General features: G+C 40.6%; 1 protein-coding gene across 2 annotated transcripts in view; it reads left to right on the forward strand.

The window, feature by feature from the left end:
• iqgap2 (IQ motif containing GTPase activating protein 2) overlaps positions 1-21,927 on the forward strand; it is a 76,796-nt gene that overhangs the window by 2,351 nt on the left and 52,518 nt on the right. For both annotated transcript variants that reach the window (XM_064969987.1, XM_064969996.1), the window contains exon 2: positions 5,915-6,014. In XM_064969987.1, coding sequence (XP_064826059.1) covers positions 5,915-6,014 — 100 coding nt within the window. The remainder of the gene's footprint in view (positions 1-5,914; positions 6,015-21,927) is intronic.

Genomic DNA, 21,927 nt, shown 5'->3' on the forward strand with positions numbered 1-21,927 from the left:
CCCTCTGTACAGATCTACTCCTCTTGGGATCCCTCCCCCTTGACCCATTTTCCTCTACTTTCGACACTGTCTCAGCATATGACAACTTCTGGAAACCTCAACCTGCCTCTCGCACCAGACATTTCGGATCCCCAGCCCCATGGGCACCCCTACAATTACTCATAACGACTTTCCCCAATGCTACACATTCCTTTGTCTCATGCCCTTCTGCAGACTTCTCACACCTAGGAACCTCCCTCCTACACAGTACTGCCACATAAGCTTGACACGTGTAACAATGTAATGTATTCGGCACAAAAGCTCATACAGGATAACTTATTTATAACATCACTTTATCGGGCAGACTCAACATCAACTCTAAAGAACAGAAAATGACTTCTGTTTCACCACTCACGCCACAATGTATGCGTCGCACCAAACGACTAGCATCACAAACACCGGGAATCTTCCCCTTCAGTTGGTCAACTTTCACATTTACTGCTACCCCAGTAATCACTCCTTTCGATGGCACTTTTTTTTTGTTGAGAGCACAACAATTCCTCTCTTGTCCCCATTTGTTTCTAACATGGAGCACTTGCCCCCTCTGACCAGCAGAAATACAAATTATTACCAGACCACTTCTGGTTACCATCACCGATTCCACAGCACCCAACTCTGTTTTCACCCACCCCGAAACCACATGGGTTTGCCACTTTTTCCAAAAATGTCACTCCTACCGTCAGACCTTTCTTTATCCTGACCCTCAGTGCAAGCTCCAGGCTCTGAGGACTTCACCACACCCTACCCCCTCCGATACCCCTCCCTCAATCACTTCCATGTCTCCTCCTGTCTTCGATTTGGCATACAGCTCAGACTGCTTATACTTTCTACCATTCTCTTTAACAAACCATCTGCCCTTTCCCCACAATTTTTAACCAATTCAAGCTCACCCTCTTCCTCCCTCACTCTGACATCCTATGCCTCACTTTTGCCTCCATTCCTCCTCCGTATTCTAAGTATACATCTTCTTATGATAATACTGCACTTCACCTGACATCTTGTTCTCGCCCTCTAAAGGGATGCCATTTTCCTTTGATGATCCCCTTAATTGGCATCACCTGTCCTTATCAAGGCTTTGCAGTAAAGCACTCGGACATGGTTGCTGCTGCTGCGCCCTGGTGGAATGGAGTTTTGTAGTGAGATGTAGTGTGCGTTCTAGACTACCAAACCTATTTGAGAACAATTGATTATGTAGCCTATCTGATTAGTGATGCACACCTCTGGTCTTGGAAGGCAACACCGTAAGCTGTTTTTTGAGTCAAAGCCTTTTAATCAGAGACTGATTTAAGACCTTGGTAAGCAGGTGTATGGGGTCTCTAGCCAATCAATAAACCGTAATTGATCAATTAAGGAGCGGAGAGAAACTAACACAAGCATGACTGTGGCCATCTATGACTGGACTTACACACCCCAGAGCAAGGTGGTACTGTCTCTTGGCTACACCTGGAGCCCTTTCTCTGTATTTGTAATACTATGGCATGGGCCCTTAGCACCTTGTGTGTCTTGATTTGTCACTCCCTCAGGATAGAAAAACATTATCTTAACAAGGAATGAGTCATCAAGTCTATAAATCATGTCCAGTGGTGTTTAGGGACGGGAATTGCCAGGGACCTCACAATATGATATCACGATACTTCGGTGCCGATACGATATGTATGGCGATTCCCATGACTCAAAATGATATATGTATGACTATTAGATACTGTGATTTTATTGCAATTTGATGTTCCTCATATTGCTCACCATATGTCTGCTGCAGAGGGACAAGGGGGAGCCATGGAAAAAATGAATAAAAGTGCTGAAAACAAATTGTCTCCCTATTTAAAAAGAAGATGGAGAGGAAGCTATGAAGGAGAAATACTGTTTTGGTGCAGGTACAGCCGACTAGGAGAAAAATAATATTGCGACATTGTCAAAGCAATATGATATATCGTCAGAAATAATATCCCTGTGTGTGTGTGTGTGTGTGTGTGTGTGTGTGTGTGTGTGTGTGTGTATTTATTCTCCCTTCCCTCCATTACTACTGGTGTTCTGACGGATGAAGGAAGCGACAGATTAAATATGGCCCAGCACGGTCAACAGGCAGGCTGGCCTTCCATGTAGTGTGTGTAACGGATGTCCTGGGGATCCAATGCCTCAGGGGTGAGAGTTTACCAACACTCTGGTCCCCTCCAATAACACAGCTGGCCCAGTGGCCTTCGGGCTGATGGATCCTATGGTCATAGATCTTACCCTTGGCCTTCTGTAAACATTGCCTTGTGCCTTGAAATTCTGTTACCGAAAACCCACATCTTTAACATATTTTCTAACTTCTCTCTTATGTATTTATTTGTAATACAGATCAGGGACCGTGATGAAATTATATCACCACAATTCTGTTACCGGATGTTATCCCACTTCATTTGCTGTAGTTCAATAACCAAAATATATATTTTTCAAAATCAATATGTCATATCATAGTTGACCCCCCATTCACTCTGCAGACATCGTTGAATCTTAATTTGGAGGTGACATTTTAGTTTTTGGAAAACGTGGACATAAAATACAGGGAGATTGTACTGAAATGCGAAAATCTGAGTTTCAGCTAGGGCTGTTGCGGTGACCGTATTACCGCCACACCAAGTAATGACTGCAGTAAAATTCCACGTGACCGTTGAGTCATGGAAATCTCCTCTTATGCACTCTGGACATGCTTTGGTAGTACTTAACTTGCTAATGACCATCAGGTCCTAATGGCCTGGTACTCAGGCCAATCGTTTCTTTACCCCTCGTCAATTTACACACAATACCCGATAATGTCAAAGCAAAAACAGTTAAAAAATATAATAATAATATAATGTTTACTTAAGTATTCAGACCCTTTGCACCTTTGGCAGCAATTACAGCCTCAAGTTTTGGGGTATGACGCTACAAGCTTGGCACACCTGTATTTGGAGAGTTTCTCCCATTCTTCTCTCTAAAGCTCTGCTGCACAGCTATTTTCAGGTCTCTGAAATGAGAGATGTTCAATCGAGTTTATGTCCGGGTTCATTGCCCTGTACTGTCCTGTATCACAACCCTCTCATGTGTCTGTCCATCTGCCCTACCCCACATATTTTGGTGTTTGGCATCATCAGACCCTTTATTAATTCACCACTAAACTAGAAGTGCAATGGCTTGTCCAATTAAGTCATGTTTCAAGCAGACCCTTTCGTCATAATTTGCCCCTCAGTAAGACTATGATGAGGTGTGTGTTGTAGTTTTTGGGTGAGCTTGTCTTTGTCACCTGCCCCAGTGCGAGTAGGTTACAAGAGCTACAGGGCTAGATGTCACTGGTATGGCCCAATAAAGGGGCACCAATTAGGCCTGATTTCTGCTGGGATTTGTTAACATGAGTTCTCTGCCTAATTTGCAATGCTCACCAAGGTGTGTGTGTGTGTGTGTGCAGTGTCAGCAGTATACTCCGTTATTCAGAATGAATGGGCTTTGCAGAGATGTAGCCTAGGCTACTCAGTCAGCTGAATTGTCTTGTCTCTGAGCCTGCCAGAGTAGAGGTTGACCGATTACGATTTTTCAACGACGATACTGATTTATTGGAGGACCAAAAAAAGCAGATACCGATCAATCGGCAATTTTATTTTTTATTTTTTTTTAATTTTTATTTATTTGTAATAATGTCAATTACAACAATACTAAATTAACACTTTTATTTTAACTTAATATAATACATCTATAAAATCAATTTAGCCTCAAATAAATAATGAAACATGTTCAATTTGGTTTAAATAATGAAAAACAAAGTGATGGAGAAGAAAGTAAAAGTGCAATATGTGCCATGTAAAAAAGCTAACATTTAAATTCCTTGCTCAGAACATGAGAACATATGAAAGCTGGTGGTTCCTTTTAACATGAGTCTTCAATATTTCCAGGTAAGAAGTTTTAGGTTGTAGTAATTATATAACTATTTCTCTCTATACCATTTGTATTTTATATACCTTTGACTATACATTGTTCTTATAGGCACTTTAGTATTGCCAGTGTAACAGTATAGCTTCCGTCCCTCTCCTCACCCCTACCTAGTTGTTGTTGGAAATGTTAGATTTTGCTGCACTTTTGGGAACTAGAAGCTCAAAAGCATTTCGCTACACTCGCAATGACATCTGCTAACTATGTGGATGTGACCAATACGATTTGATTTGACACAGAACATTAATAGACAAGAACAGCTCAAGAACATAACTGCATACATATCGGTACATATCTCGGCGTTTTGCTGTGAGGTGTTGCTTTGTTTTGTTTTTAACCAGGTTTTCTGTTCATTTGGAAGGGAGATGAGAGTTCTGTGCAATCATGGCTCTATATAATACTGTACATTTTCTGGAATTTATTCTGCATAACTAAAATGTTGGTTATTTTTAATTTTTTTAAACAACTAATTGACCAAGTAAGGTTCAATTATTTGAATTGCATTTTGTTTTGTTTTTCTGTGAGCTCAATGCTGCGCTGCAGTTTCTCGAAGAGATAAATTGGATCATGCCCGAACTGTGCCGATAGTAGGGAGTTGCAGTTTCCAACAGGCCAATGTTGCAGATAATGTGTAAAGTACAATGACCATAATCCATTGCGTGGCCACTGGTCCGGTCTGTTTCCTTTACGCCTGCTACGTAAGAGATACGAATGCGTGATCAAGAGGGGATACATAGAGAGCAGTTGCTTCGCCAGGTATTAGTATTCAGCAATCATAATGGTAGGCCTTATTTACTTTGAAGAACTACTAAAATGGTGATATTTGTCAGACAGCATAGGCAGCAGCTCTATAGAGCTGAGTTGACTTGGAGTGAAAATTATAGTCAAATAAAACAAATGTAATACACAAGTGAAATATTTTATTAAAGTACTCTGAATAACTGATGGTTTATATGTGAAAACCAGTCATTAGCATCATTGGACTTTCATTAATTGTTTTATTCTGTGTTATAGCATTCAACCCACATAATGCATAGTGTATTTTTATTGTGAAAATTGTGAATATTCTTTAATAATCGAAACCGAACCGACCTCAAAAAGCACTAATCGGTCAGCACTAGGATTTGAGGACTTTGAAAAGACCCCTTATTACATGCCTAGTGGGATAAGTGTGTGTGTCAGAGCTGTGTGTAGGTTGACTGCAAACAATTGAGAATTTTCAATAATGTTTCTTAGAGAAAGAAGTAATGCTTTTAGTCGAGAGATATTAGCCTTCTGATTTCAGTGAAGAGCAAGACGTATCGCTCTGTTCTGGGCCCGCTGCAGTTTTTCTAGGTCCTATTTGCAGCACCTGAACATATGACTGGGCAATAATCAAGATAAGATAAAACTAGAGGCAATGTTCCAATCAGTGTGCTCCAATCAGCCAGAAATAAAGGGATTTGATTGGATTAAGCAGAGTTCAGGCGCATCAGGGGGAGGGGGATCTCATTAGTGGGCAGGTAAATGTCAACTCAGCTGAATCACTTGCTCCTCTGACTTCCTACGACTGCCTGTTTTAAGTGGCTCTCAGGCTGCCTACTAACTCCTCTGTTCACATGCAGCTCTCAGAGACCCAGTAGACCATGTGATTTAATGTCAGCTCTGTCTGAATACTGAGGTTGTAGTAATAGAAGGAGAAGGTCAAGTAATGCAGACCTCTCTTTGGAATATTACTGTGTTATAAAGCGAGGTAATAAAGTATCATACTACTAGGCAGGTTTTTGATTATTATTATTTTTTTAAGAAAGGATCATATGTTGTCGGATTTTTTGTTTATGTCAAACCCAACATTTATGAGGTAAAACGCCAGATAATCCTCTCCCCACTGGCCCGTGTGCATCATGCTGTAACTGTAAATAGTTAGTTCATGTTTTGTTTCTGTCTGCAGCCATTCAGGATGATGAGAGGATCTCGGCGGAGGAGATGGACGAGAGGAGACGACAGAACATCGCCTACGAGTACCTCTGTCACCTGGAGGAGGCCAAACGGTAAGAGAGGAGGAGTATGGGGAGTAGAGGCATGACATGAGAAGGGGCAGTAGATTCTGATATATTGAGTGGCTTTTTGGTGTTCATGTCTGCTCTCTTCACATGACAGCAGACTCTAATGCGGCTCATTAGAGTGTGTGATAAGCAGTTGAGTACATGACTCAAAAGACAGACTAGCGCTCCTGCTGATAACTACTGATTCTGCTGGGGATTCAGGTAAACTAACTGACATCTAAGAGAGCTTGGTTCTCATTGGACTAAAGGAAGAATGACGTTCGTGCTTGAGATGCTTAAGAGGACAGCTATTGTAATCTCATTCACACTTTAGAGCCCACAATGTCAACATGGGGCCACTACTGTAGTTCGTGTAGGAAATTTAGTAAAGATGTTGACAAGGTTATAAATAATGATTTTTAATTGAAATAATAATTGTGTCCTTCAAACTTTTGCTTTCGTCAAGTAATCCTCCATTTGCAGCAATTACAGCCTTGCAGACCTTTGGCATTCTAGTTGTAAATTTGTTGAGGTAATTTAAAGAAATTTCACCCCATGCTTCCATGATGGGCACTTCTCAATAGGGTTGAGATCCGGTGACTGCTGGCCACTCCATTATAGACAGAATACCAGCTGACTGCTTCTTCCCTAAATAGTTCTTGCATAATTTGGAGCTGTGCTTTGGGTTATTGTCCTGTTGTAGGAGGAAATTGACTCCAATTAAGCGCTGTCCACAGGGTATGGCATGGCGTTGCAAAATGGAGTATTAGCCTTCCTTCTTCAAGATCCCTTTTACCCTTTACAAATCTCCCACTTTACCACCACCAAAACACCCCCTGACCATCACATTGCCTACACCGTGCTTGACAGATGGCGTTAAGCACTCCTCCAGCATCTTTTCATTTATTCTGTGTCTCACGAATGTTCTTCTTTGTGACCGGAACACCTCAAACTTAGATTTGTCTGTCCAGTGTCCGTGTTCTTTTGCCCATCTTCATATTTTCTATTTATTGGCCAGTCTGAGATGTGGCTTTTTCTTTGCAACTGCCTAGAAGGCCAGCATCCCGGAGTCGCCTCTTCACTGGTGTTTTGCGGGTACTATTTAATGGAGCTGCCAGTTGAGGACTTGTGAGCGGTCTGTTTCTCAAACTTGACACTAATGTATTTGTCCTCTTGCTCAGTTGTGCACCGGGGCCTCCCACTCTTTATATTCTGGTTATGGCCAGTTTACTGTTCTGTGAAGGGAGTAGTACACAGCGTTTTATGAGATCTTCAGTTTCTTGGCAATTTCTCACAAGGAATAGCCTTCCTTTCTCAGAACAAGAATAGACTGACAAGTTTCAGAAGAAAGTACTTTGTTTCTTGACATTTTGAGCCTCTAATCGAACCCACAAATGCTTATGCTCCAGATACTCAACTAGTCTAAAGAAGGCCAGTTTTATTGCTGCTTTAATCAGAACAACAGTTTACAGCTGTGTTAACATAATTAGAAAAATATTTTGCAATTATCAATTAGCCTTTTAAAATGATAAACTTGGATTAGCTAGCACACCGTGCCATTGGAACACAGGAGTGATGGTTGCTGATAATGGGCCTCTGTATGCCTATGTAGATATTCCATAAAAAATCATCAGTTTCCAGCAAGTAATTTACAACATTAACCAAGTCTACACTGTATTTCTAATCAATTTGATGCTATTTTAATGGATGAAAAATGTGGTATTCTTTAAAAAACAAGGACATTGCTAAGTGACCCTAAACCTTTGAACGGTAGTGTATATTTAAAAAAAAAAAAGATTAGTGTGAAGGATTCTTAATACAGTTGGTTGATGACATACAGTAATAAAATATTGGTTGATGAAAAAACAACATTGACTTTTCCTGAGAGCTTTGAGCGTATCTGATACTGAACCACTTCCTGTCCTCTGTGTGAAGGCACCTAACAGGAAGCGTCCCCTCTCGTGTTCTGGCATGCTTTTTGTAGGACTTCCCCACCACACCTCTGCAAGCAACCCAGAATAATCATACCAAAATCCAAGCTGCTATATCTGTACCATGGTTATATCACCAACCAGTGGGTGGTTTAAACACTTCTAACGTATATGTGTTGAGGTCAGTTTGCTGTGCACTGGTATGACTGCATTGGCCCCCTGGTGAGATTTTGGATTCAAGTTTGACTGCAGAATGTGGACTTTGATTTGATAGAGAATTGGTGCATATGTAGTATCTTAATTTGAACAGCCTATTACTGGAGAACTTGCAGGAAATGTAAAACTTGTATATTTAAAGTTTAAAAAGGCTTCTGAAGTTTAATTTATACTTTTTTCCTCATGAAAAAACAATCAGCCCCTACAAAAGTGTCCATTCATAACCCATATAATAATTCACATTTCCTTTTGCTGCAGGATTATTTTTCTGCTGTAGAAAACTTTCTCAAATTAAGATACTACATCTGTAGTGGTATCATTTGTGACTTTATTGGTGTCATGGATCTGTGTCTCTGTCAAAGTGTAATATGGAGTCTGTTGACAAACTACTCTGTCCTGTTAACCTGGAAGAGACAGCCCTCTCACCACGCACCTAGACAGTAGCAGGCAGGGTTGGGTAGGCTACTTTCTAAATGTAATCAGTTACAGTTACTGGTTACCTTTCCAAAATTGTAATCATTAACACAACTTATATTACTTTCCCCTTAAAGGGGAATCGCAGCTTTTCCAACCTCCTATTCATTATCTCCAGCACAATACCAGTGTCTACATATGTGAAAAATATAAGTTTCTATGATCTGTAGTTAAAAAAGATAAGAGAAAGAAAAAGATAAGAGGGAGGGTATTTTCTTGCTCCCCACATCATCGAGAATCTCATTGTTTGAAAATCCCTATTTTCACTTTTGATGATGTCATCGGCTAGAACTTTTTAATTAATACAAAATGTAGAAATGCCCCCATTTCACCTATGTTGACACTGGTATTGTGCTGGAGATAATGAAAATGAGGTTGAAAAGTGGTGTAACTTGCCTTTAAAAAAGGTATTTGAAGAAGACAAATTAATATTACCAATTTGAACGACATCTATTGCAAGATTAATCAATATTAAAAGTTGACATAGCTGGCAATAATTGGATGTTGCATTTTACTTTGGGTTGGTTAGGCTTCTTCTCATCCATTGCTTTCTACTAAAGATAATACGATTAGGCTATTTTTTTTTTAATATTAAAAACTAAAGTCATTCTAGTCTTGGGCGATATCCTTATTGTCATACTTTTATACTGACCTTGTGCCATACTGGAATATTCGGTAATACTGGCACTTAACACAAGGGAGCTATTTTCAAATCCCACTGAGCCTTTGTAAATCGAAAGTTAGCCATGCTAGCAAGTACATGTAAACTCCCATAGAGAATGCTAACTAAATGTCAACGAGCGTATTGCAAACATTTTATACAGTCTCTGACCTAAACTACAGTGCCTTCGGAAAGTTTTGAGACCACTTGACTTTTTCCACTTTTTGTTAAATTAGACTTATTCTAAAATGGATTAAATAAATAAAAATCCTATAACTATCCTATAATGACAAAGCGAAAACAAGTATTCAGACCCTTTTGCTATGAGAGGTGAAATTGAGGTTCTGGGGCATCCTATTTCCATCGCTCATCCTTGATGTTTCTACAACTTGATTGGAGTACACCTGTGGTAAATTCAATTGATTGGACATGATTTGGAAAGGCACACACCTGCCTATATAAGGTCCCACAGTTAACAGTGCATATCAGAGCAAAGACCAAGCCATGAGGTTGACGGAATTGTCCGTAGAGCTCCAAGACAGGATTGTGTCAAGGCACAGATCTGGGGAAGGGTACAACAAATGTCTGCAGCATTGAAGGTCCCCAAGAACACAGTGGCCTCCATTCTTAAATGATAGAGTTTGCCAAAAGGCACCTAAAGACTCTCAGGACATGAGACACAATATTCTCTGGTCTGATGAAACCAAGATTGAACTCTTTGCCCTGAATGCCAAGCGTCACGTCCGGAGGAAACCTGGCACCATCCATACGGGAAGCATGGTGGTGGCAGCATTATGCTGTGGGGAAGTTTTTCAACGGCAGGGACTGGGAGACTGGTCAGGATTAAGGCAAAGATGAACGGCACATAGTACAGAGATCCTTGATGAAAACTTGCTCCATAGCTAGTTGTGAATTCCATAACTCTAACTAGATCACTTGGCGCGTGCTGCACAACAGTGAGTGACTCACAAAGATCCGGTCTCCCGTTGTCTGCTTGTAAACAAACACCACGTGACTGGCTACTAATGGTAAGCTTCATAATGAAAAATTATGTGACCGGTGAAATAAACACTATCGGCCTCCCGGGTGGCGCAGTGGTTAAGGGTGCTGTACTGCAGCGCCAGCTGTGCCATCACAGACTCTGGGTTCGCGCCCAGGCTCTGTTGTAACCGGCCGCGACCGGGAGGTCCGTGGGGCGATGCACAATTGGCCTAGCATCGTCTGGGTTAGGGAGGGCTTGGTCGGTAGGGATGTCCTTGTCTCATCGCGCACCAGCGACTCCGGGACGGGCGCAGTGCGCGCTAACCAAGGTTGCCAGGTACACAGTGTTTCCTCCGGCACATTGGTGCGGCTGGCTTCCGGGTTGGATGTGCGCTGTGTTAAGAAGCAGTGCGGCTGGTTGGGTTGTGTATCGGAGGACGCATGACTTTCAACCTTCGTCTCTCCCAAGCTCGTACGGATAGCCCGTAAGATAGTAGCTACTACAACAATTGGATACCACGAAATTGGGGAGAAAAAGGGGTAAGAATTAAATACATTTAACACTATCTTCTTTACCTTCTAACATATTTCACAAGTTGATTGCATGTATTTACAAATTATCTACAAATATTCAATTTCTAAGAACTTCAAAGAAATAGTTTACTATTGACTGTATTGGAAAACCACCCCGTGGCTATTTCCAAATACCAAATACTCCAAGCCTAAGTCATTCCAATTAATTTAATACCACTTGATCGAAAAACATCAATAATATGACTTGGAAATATAGTTTAGCGAAATTGTTTTACCTGGGCATAAACTAAGGATTTATTAGCCTATAGTCTACTCTGTTTATGATTGTGTTGTCATAGATGAATGATTGGGCTCATTGCTTTGAGTTGAAAAAGAGATGCTGCTCCCATGAAATGGCATGCTTCACGCACTACCCGAAAGTGCTATTTGCGTGTGAAAAATGAATGCCATATGCTACATTTTGTATAAGTCTGTTTTAGTTGGTGACACCATGATATCTTGCTAATTTGCAGCTGTTTACAGTGGCAAGAAAGTATGCGAACCCTTTGGAAATACCTGGACTTATGCATAAATTGGTCATCAAATTTGATCTGCTCTTCATGTTTCAGTTCAGCAATATTTGGATTTCTGGTGTGAACTGCTCTATTGAGGTCATGCCACAGCATCTCAATCAGGTTGAGCTCAGGACTCCAGAAGGCGTATTTTCTTCTGTTGAAGCCATTCTGTGGATTTACTTCTGTGTTTTGGGTCGTTGTCCTGTTGCATCACCCAACTTCTGTTGAGCTTCAATTGGCGGACAGATAACCTTACATTCTCCTGCAAAATGTCTTGATAGACTTGGGAATTAATTTTTCTGTCAACAATAGCAAGCTGTCCATGCCCTGAGGCAGCAAAGCAGCCCCAAACCATGATGCTCCCTCCACCATACTTTACAGCTGGGATTCGGTTTTGATGTTGTACTGTGCATTTTTTCAACTGTAGTTTCATCTGTCCACAGAATATTTTGCCAGTAGTGCTGTGGAATATCCAGGTGCACTTTTGCAAACTTCAGACATGCAGAAATGTTGTTTTTTTTGGACAGCAGTGGCTTCTTCTGTGGTGTCCTCCCATGAACACCATATCGTAGACTCGTCAACAGAGATGTTAGCATCTTCCAGAGATTTCTGTAAGTCTTTAGCTGACACTAGGATTCTTAACTTCATTGAGCATTCTGCGCTGTGCTCTTGCAGTCATCCTTGCAGGACGGCCACTCCTAGGGAGAGTAGCAACAATGCTGAACTTGATACATTTTTATAGACAATTTGTCTTACCGACTGGCTGATGAACATCAAGACATTTAGAGCTATTTTTGTAACCGTTTCCAGCTTTACGCAAGTCAACAATTCTTTATTAGGTCTTCTGAGGTCTCTTTTGTTCAAGGCATGGTTCACATCAGGCAATGCTTCTTGTGAATAGCAAACTCAAATTTTGTGAGTGTTTTTAATGGGGCAAGGCAGCTCTAACCAACATCTCCAATTTCGTCTCATTGATTTGACTCCAGGTTAGCTGACTCCTGACTCCAATTAGCTTTTGGAGAAGTCATTAGCCTAGTTGTTCTCATACTTTTTCCAACCTACACTGTGAATGTTTAAATGATGTATTCAATATAGAAAAGACAAATACAATAATTTGTTATTAGTTTAAGCTTAGATGAAGATCAGATCAAATTTGATGACCAATTTATGCAGTAATCCAGGTAATTCCAAAGGTTTCACATACATTTTTGTGCCACTAATTATAAGTCTATTGACGCACCCGTGCTTTAATCTAAGGAACATAATAAAACAATTCCTTTCCTATTCTATGGAAAGGGGAGACTCTCGTGAACACGATGGTGTTCTTCATTTTCTCTGTAACCCCCAAGTGTCACGGGACGTGTCTGAAGGTATCCCATACAACCACATGGATGTATGGAGGTAGTTTTGTGCCAACAAAATAAGGGGTTAAATATGTGTCCCAAAAATGTCCTGCATTTTCTTATCGTCTAGATATAGGACAGACACTACAAAAGCGTTTTTTTTTTTTTGCCATTTATGAATGTTACTCAATGCATTTCTATGGGCTGTAGTAGTAAAGGCCAAATTCCTTATTTTAAAAAATAAATAAAAAATAAATATGCATACATGGTCCTAAAAAAACAACTATATGTTTGCTTTGTACCTATTGGGCTAAAATACATGTACAGTGCATTCTGAAAGTATTCAGACCCCTTCCCTTCCACATTTTATGTTACAGCCTTTTTCTAAAATTTCTACATTTTCTACATTCTACATTACATTTCTACATTTTCCTTATCAATCTACAGACAATACCCCATAAGGACAAAGCGAAAACAGATTTTTGGACATTTTATCAAAAACAAATACCTTATTTACATAAGTATTCAGACCCTTTGCTGTGATACTCAAAATTTAGTTCCAGAACATCCTGTTTCCATTGATCATCCTTGAGCTGTTTTTACACCCTGATTGTCGTCCACCTGTTGTAAATTCAATTGATTGGACGTGATTGGGAAAGGCACACACCTGTCTATATTAGAGGTCGACCTATTTAATTGGAATGGCCAATTTAATTAGGGCCGATTTCAAGTTTTCATAACAATCGGTAATAGGCATTTTTGGACACCGATCATGGCCGATTACATTGCACTCCACAAGGAGACTGCGTGGCAGGCTGACTACCTGTTATGCGAGTGCAGCAAGGAGCCAAGGTAAGTTGCTAGCTAGCATTAAACTTATCTTATAAAAACCAATCAACCTCAACATAATCACAAGTTAACTACACATGGTTGATAATATTACTAGTTTATCTAGCTTGTCCTGCGTTGCATATAATCGACGCGGTGCCTGTTAATTTATCATTGAATCATAGCCTGCTTCTCCAAACGGGTGATGATTTAACAAGCGCATTTGCGAAAAAAGCACTGTCGTTGCACCAATGTGTACCTAACCATAAACATCAAGCCTTTCTTAAAATCAATACACAAGTATATATTTTTAAACCTGCATATTTAGTTAATATTGCCTGCTGACATGACTTTCTTTTGACTTTTGACTAATTGTGTCACTTCTCTTGCGTTCTGTGCAGCAGAGTCAGGGTACATGCAGCAGTTTGGGCCGCCTGGCTCGTTGCGAACTGTGTGAAGACCATTTGTTTCTAACAAAGACAGTCAATTTCGCAAAGCGGAGAATGATTTAACAAAAGCACATTTGCGAAAAAAGCACAATCGTTGCACGAATGTACCTAACCATAAACATCAATGCCTTTCTTAAAATCAATACACAGAAGTATTTTTTTTTTTTTAAACCTGCATATTTAGTTCATAGAAATCCAGGTTAGCAGGCAATATTAAACACTTGAAATTGTCACTTCTCTTGGGTTTATTGCACGCAGAGTCAGGGTATATGCAACAGTTTGGGCCGCCTGGCTCGTTGCGAACTAATTTGCCAGAATTTTACGAAATTATGACATAACATTGAAGGTTGTGCAATGTAACAGGAATATTTAGTTTTATGGATGCCACCCATTAGAAAAAATACAGAAAGGTTCCGTATTTCACTGAAAGAATAAACGTTTTGTTTTCGAAATGAGAGTTTCCGGATCTGACCATATTAATGATCTGTGTGTTATGTTATAATTAAGTCTATGATTTGATAGAGCAGTCTGAGCGGTAGTAGGCAGCAGCAGGCTCGTAAGCATTCATTCAAACAGCACTTTCGTGCGTTTGCCAGCAGCTCTTCGCTGTGCTTCAAGCAAGTGAGCTGTTTGACTTCAAGCCTATCAACTCCCGAGATTAGGCTGGTGTAACCGTTGTGAAATGGCTAGCTAGTTAGCGGGGTGCGCGCTAATAGCGTTTCAATCGGTGACATCACTCGCTCTGAGACCTTGAAGTTATTGTTCCCCTTGCTCTGCAAGGGCTGCGGTTTTTGTGGAGCAAGGGTAATCGATGCTTCGAGGGTGGCTGTTGTCGATGTGTTCCAGGTTCGAGCCCAGGTAGGGGCGAGGAGAGGGACGGAAGCTATACTGTTACACTGGCAATACTAAAGTGCCTATAAGAACATCCAATAGTCAAAGGTATATGAAATACAAATGGTATAGAGCCTATAATTACTACAACCTAAAACCTCTTACCTGGGAATATTGAAGACTCATGTTCAAAGGAACTTTCATATGTTCTCATGTTTTGAGCAAGGAATTTAAACTTTAGCTTTTTTACATGGAACATGTTTCATTATATATTTGAGGCTAAATTGATTTTATTGATGTATTATATTAAGTTAAAATAAGTGTTCATTCAGTATTGTTGTAATTGTCATTTACAAATAAATAAATAAAATAAAAGCAAATTAATTGGTATTGGCTTTTTTTGGTCCTCCAATAATCGGTATCGGCGTTGAAAAATCATAATCGGTCGACCTCTAGTCTATATAAGGTCAGAGTTAAAACCAAGCCGAGACAGGATTGTGTCAAGGCACGGATCTGGGGAAGGGTACCAAAACATTTCTGCAGCATTTGAAGGTCCTCAAGAACACTGTGGCCTCCATTCTTAAATGGAAAAAAAATGTTTGGAACCACCAAGACTCTACATAGACCTGTCCATCTGGCAAACTGAGTAATCGGGGGAGAAGGGCTTTGGCCAGGGAGGTGACCAAGAACCCGATGGTCACTCTGACAGAGCTCCAGAGTTTTTCTGTGGAGATGGGAGAACCTTCCAGAAGGACAACCATCTCTACAGCAGGCCACCAAAAAAGCCTTTATGGTAGAGTAGCCAGATGGAAGCCACTCCTCAGTAAAAGGCAAATGACAGCCTGCTTGGAGTTTGCCAAAAGGCACCTAAAGGACTCTCAGACCATGCGACACAAGTTTCTTTGGTTTAATGAAACCAAGGTTGAACTCTTTGGCCTGAATTCCAAGTGTCACTTCTGGAGGAAACCTATCACCGTTCCTACTGTAAAGTGTGGCGGCATCATTATGCTGTGGAGATGTTTTTTCAGTGGCCGGGACTGGGAGACAAGTCTGGAAAGATGAACAGAGCTTGAGAGGATCTACAGAGAAGAATGGGAGAAACTCACCAAATGCAGGTTTGCCAAGCTTGTAGCGTCATACCCGAAAGACTTGAGGCTGTAATCGTTGCCAAAGGTGCTTCAACAAAGTACTGAGTAAAGGGTATGAATACTTAGGAAATTATATATTTCAGTTTTTTTCTGCATTTGCAAAAATGTGTCACTTGTTTTTGCTTTGTCATTATGGGGAATTGTGTGTAGATTGATTAAATTCTTGTTTTTTTCAGTTTTAGAATAAGGCTTTAACATAACAATGTGGAAAAAGTCAAGGGGTCTGAATACTTTCCGAATGCATTGTACATTTGTTAATAGCCATCCACAACGACCTCAATTTGTAAGGCACAAATAGCTAAATGAGAGAACAGCAGCATGATTCACATCAATGCACTATGTAGATATAAAAAATGTATGATATCTGTATCAGCTGTAGTAGGCTACACAACTGCTGTCGCCAAACGTTTATTCAAGTTTGATATTCTTTGGATGCCGACAGCAGTCGCACCATTGGAAGACCTAGCTTGGACTGTAGACTACCAAAGCCTATTCCTGCTAATTCCCACAATCTATCAAACACATTTGGTGTGTTAGTGGTCTCTGTCTTGTGGTCAGACTCGATTAGGCGGAACCTAACTTTTAATAAAGGTTAAATAAATAAAAATCTGTGCAGCTTTTTTTCAGTACTGATTTGAATTATTGAGAGAACCAAGGTGTCAATAGTTTTTTTTTTGCTGATCTGATTACAATATTTTTGTTGGTACTGGATTGCAGTTAGTTTTTTGGGGGGTAATCCGTTACTCCCCAACCTGGTAGCAGGACATGCCTCTTTCCCACACACACCTTACTTCCTGTGGTGTTTCTCTTGGAAGCACGGCTGATTTCCCATCTCTCTCCTTCATCACTGGTAAAGCCTCTACTCTGGGGAGCCTGTCATCTAGGATTCGGGTTCTGCCTGCTAATCAGGCTATTAGTGACTGAGTCGGGCAGCGGGATTAGGGCCTTTTCTAACCATGCTCTGCTCTGCCTCCATTCTGGGGTCAGGAGTCACAGGCACAGGGTAGGCATGCAGCCCCAGTCTAATCGGCCCATCTACCACACCCAGGAGAATGTCTTGACTATAACAACCAAACAATGCTGCTTTTGTGTTCTCTGGCAAATGAGGTTAATGTGGGTTACAGGTATGATAACTAAGATAATACAGTGGTATTGTGCCTCACCTGCCCTGTGCCTCACACGTTACAACCATAGTTTACTGTAACAGCCTAGCAAAAGGGCTTACTAACAAAGACCAGACGTTAGACATTCATTTACAGAATGTATGCCTACCTCAGTCTGTTTGACCAAAACTATAGAGCAGTGATAACACTGCACTGGTACCAGCCTTGTACGGCACATAGCTGCTGATATAGGCTAGGCATAAGCCTAGACATTCTTTTATAGACTCCTAGGCTGTCAGCCGGGCGACACACCCACTCGCTCTCACACACAAAACCACACACACCCCCTGTGGTAAAGGGGGACTTTGTACCTGTAGTGCTGAGTAAACAATCTGTCAGCTTGCACATGATGTGTTTTTTAATAAAAAAAAAAAAAATTTTTTACTCATCACTTCATCAATGAACTTCTAGTTATATTTTTATAAGTTGGGCAATAAATGGGCCTATCAACTATAGAACTTTGGGGGGAAAAAGTGTTTGTCTTCCATTTTGTCTGATCTTTGATGATTTATTTAAGCCTAAATTATATTTTGACTAATTTAGCTAAAGTAGCATTAAGAGCTGTCTATTCAAACATGCAAAAATACCCTCCGTGCCACTAGTATCACACATAACATAACATGGGAGGCTTACGGCGGATAGTACACATTGTACACATACAATTACTGTAGTAGCGCTTGGCTAAACAGTTTAGTTTAGGCTAACGTGGACTGGTGTGGGGTGTCTCCTTTTGTCCCAGAGAGCAGTAGGCAATATGTTATTTAGCCTGGCCACAGGTCTGACAGTAACAATGACAGGAAAGAGTGGCTGGGGAGTTGTAAACACTGTTGTTGGACCTGTGCTCCAAGCAGCTGTATACAAACAACCACATTGTTTCACTCCAGGAAGTGCAGTTTCAGAGGCTGGAGGACTTTGTTACTGACTGAGCCTGAATGCTCCTCTCTTTGACTTCAACTTACCCTGTTTCTTTTTCTTGCTCTGTTGTTCCCCCACAATTAAATCGGGGAGGGGACTGTGGATCTGTCTCCGTCTCTCCGCCCGTTCATATGTTAGTCACACGCGATATCCCAGACAACACTGGCTCGATTTTAATGAATGTTGCGTCTTATCATAGAGATCCGGCATTTAAAAAATTACGCTGATTAGCCAGATGGTGGTGCTATAACAAGATTGAAAATGCAAACTTTGAAAGGTCATGCCCCTCATCCCATTTGACCTAAAGTCTTCAAATTCAGTATACGGGTCCCTCTTCGGTGTACGGGTCCCTCTCCTCACAAGGGTCAAATTCGCTTCAGGGATCCATAAGGGCTCCTATGATTGGTTTTCTGCCATTTAGAATTTTGTGGAAAACACTTAATGCTACACTTCTGGCACCGAATGACCAATCTGCATAAAACTTAATATGTTGCATCTGTGGACAAAGGTCTCTGAACGCAATATTTTACAGACTAATACATAAAACAACATGTTTGATATTGACCAATAAACATTCACATGGGCTTGGTCTGGCACATAAATGCATATAAATCAGTCAATTACAGTATATTCGTATGGTAACAATTTGTTGCAAACACTGTCAAGACTGAACATATGCAAGAACATTCATATCGACCACAAGCTGGTGCTATAACGGGCACATGTTTGTCTTTGAATCTGTTTGACGCAGAGTGCTAAAATTTGGCACACATGCTCAGGGATATGAGTCTAGCTAACCCACTCGATATTCAGACACCGCTGACCCGAATTTGTCAACTTATGTGGATGATGTGTCTTGCTACAGAGGTCAGTTTCAACGAAATGTTATTACACTGATTGGCCCAAGGAGGAGTAATCAACTGTACGTACAGTTGAAGTCGGAAGTTTACAAACACTTAGGTTGGAGTCATTAACTTGTTTTTCAACCGCTCCACAAATATCTTGTTAACAAACTATAGTTTTGACATCTACTTTGCATGACAAGTCATTTTTTCCAACAATTGTTTACAGACAGATAATTTCACTTATAATTCACTGTATCACAATTCCAGTGGGTCAGAAGTTTACATACACAAATATGACTGCCTTTAAACAGCTTGGAAAATTCCAGATAATGATGTCATGGCTTTAGAAGCTTCTGATAGGCTAATTGACATCATTTGAGTCAATTGGAGGTGTACCTGTGGATGTATTTCAAAGCCTACCTTCAAACTCGGTGCCTCTTTGCGTAACTTCTTTCGGATCATTAGGACGCTAGCGTCCCACCTTGACAACATCTGGTGAAATTGCAGAGTGCGAAATTCAAAATACAAAAGTAGTAATATTAAACATTCATAAAAATACAAGTGTTATACACCATTCTTTAGCTTAGAATCTTGTTAATGGAACCGCTTTGTCCGATTTACAATAGGGTTTATGGCGAAAGCATAGCATTTGATCATCTGGGGACAGCACGCCACCCACTTCCTGCATTAACGTGAGTTCATAACCTGCACAGGTGTCACACAACTCAAAAATAGTGATAAAATAAATCACTTGCCTTTGAAGATCTTCATCTTTTTGCAATCCAAAGGGTCCCAGTTACACAATGAATGGTCGTTTTGTTCGTTAAAGTCCTTCCTTATAGTTCAAAATGTCAGTTTATTTGGCGCGTTTGATTCAGAAATCCACCTGTTCCAACTTGCCCAACATGCCTACAAAGGAATCAAAAAATGTACCTGTAAACTTTGTCCAAACAATTCATACAACGTTTCTAATACAACCTCAGGTACCCTAATATGTAAATAATTTTAAAAAGTTAAGACTGAATATACTGTGTTCAATACCGGAGAAAAAGAACAAGGAGCACGCTCTCATTCACGCGCACCAAAAAATTAGTCCTTCTGAGGAACACTTTGAAAGAATATGAATACTAATTCAGTTTTCAAAAAACAAGCATGAAACAATTTCACTAGACTAGACATCTAGTGGAAGCCATAGGAACTGCAATCTGGGTCCTAATTATTAGACTTTCCCATTGAAAAGTCCAATGACTTTAAAAAATAAATTTCCTGGATGGATTGTCCTCTGGGTTTCACCTGCCAAATCAGTTCTGTTATACTCAGACATTATTTTAACAGTTTTAGAAATTTAGATTGTTTGTTTTCTATCCAATACTACCATGCAAATACTAGCTTCTGGGCCTGAGTAACAGGAAGTATACTTTGGGCACCTCAGTTATCCAAACTTCTCAATGCTGCCCCCTAGCCTTAAAAAGTTAACATCATGGGAATATCAAAAGAAATCAGCCAAGACCTCAGGAAAAAATTGTAGACCTCCACAAGTCTGGTTCATCCTTGGGAGCAATTTCCCAATGCCTGAAGGTACCACGTTCATCTGTACAAACAATAGTACGCAAGTATAAACACCATGGGACCATGCAGCCATCATACCGCTCAGGAAGAAGACGCATTCTGTCTTCTGGAGATGAACGTACTTTCGTGCGAAAAGTGCACATCAATCCCAGAACAACATCGAAGGACCTTGTGAAGATGCTGGAGGAAGAAGGTACAAAAGTATCTATATCCACAGTAAAACAAGTCCTATATCGACAACCTGAAAGGCCGCTCAGCAAGGAAGAAGGCACTGCTCCAAAACCGCCATAAAAAAGCCAGACTACAGTTGGCACCTGCACATGGGGACAACGATCGTACTTTTTGGAGAAATGTCCTCTGGTCTGATGAAACAAAAAAATAGAACAGTTTGGCCATAATGACCATTGTTCTGTTTGGAGGAAAAAGGGGGAGGCTTGCAAGCTGAAGAACACCATCCCAACCGTGAAGCACGGGGGTGGCAGAGTCATGTTGTGGGGGTGCTTTTCTGCAGGAGGGTCTGATGCACTTCACAAATATATGGCATCATGAGGTAGGAAAATTGTGGCTATATTAAAGCAACATCTCAAGACATCAGTCAGTAAGTTAAAGCATGGTCACATGGGTCTTCCAAATGGACAATGACCCCAAGTATACTTCCAAAGTTGTGGCCCTGACCTCAATCCCATAGAACATTTGTGGGCAGAACTGAAAAAGCTTTGTGCGAGCAAGGAGGCCTACAAACCTGACTAAGTTACACCAGCTCTGTCAGGAGGAATGGGCCAAAATTCACCCAACTTATTGTGGAAGGCTACCTGAAATGTTTGACCCAAGTTAAACCATTTTAAAGGCAATTTTACTAAATACTATTTGAGTGCATGTTAACTTCGGACCCACTGGGAATGTGATGAAAGAAATAAAAGCTGAAATAGATCATTCTCTCTACTATTATTCTAACATTTCACATTCTTAAAATAAAGTGATGATCCAAACTGACCTAAGACAGGAATGTTTACTAGGATTAAATTCCAGGAATTGTGAAAAACTGAGTTTAAATGTAGTTAAGTGGTATGTGAACTTCCGACTTCAACTGTACATTAGTCACACGCAGTATCTCAAGACACCACTGGCCCGACTTGGATGAAATTTAGGAGAATGATGCGCCTTGCAATAGAGTTCCGTCATTTACAAAATTTCACTGATTGGCCCATTGGCATCATTCGTGTTTACTGTTGCCTTTTTTGTCTCTCTTTTTTTCCCATCTCGCTCTTCTTATTCATTAATACTCTTCCTGTCCTTTACATCAGGGAACTAGAACGCCCATTTGTGTCACTATAACCTTCCCAGCGTTGTATCTATACCCTCTTCAAATTCCCCTCTCCTCCACTACATCAGCTCTAGCCAGTGCACAGTATAGTAAGCCGGCCCTCTTTCCAACCTGCTACGCAACCAACTCTCATGAAATGTTCACCGTCATCAG

Source organism: Oncorhynchus masou, chromosome 1 (genome assembly GCF_036934945.1).
Source record: "Oncorhynchus masou masou isolate Uvic2021 chromosome 1, UVic_Omas_1.1, whole genome shotgun sequence".
Classification (NCBI taxonomy): domain Eukaryota; kingdom Metazoa; phylum Chordata; class Actinopteri; order Salmoniformes; family Salmonidae; genus Oncorhynchus; species Oncorhynchus masou.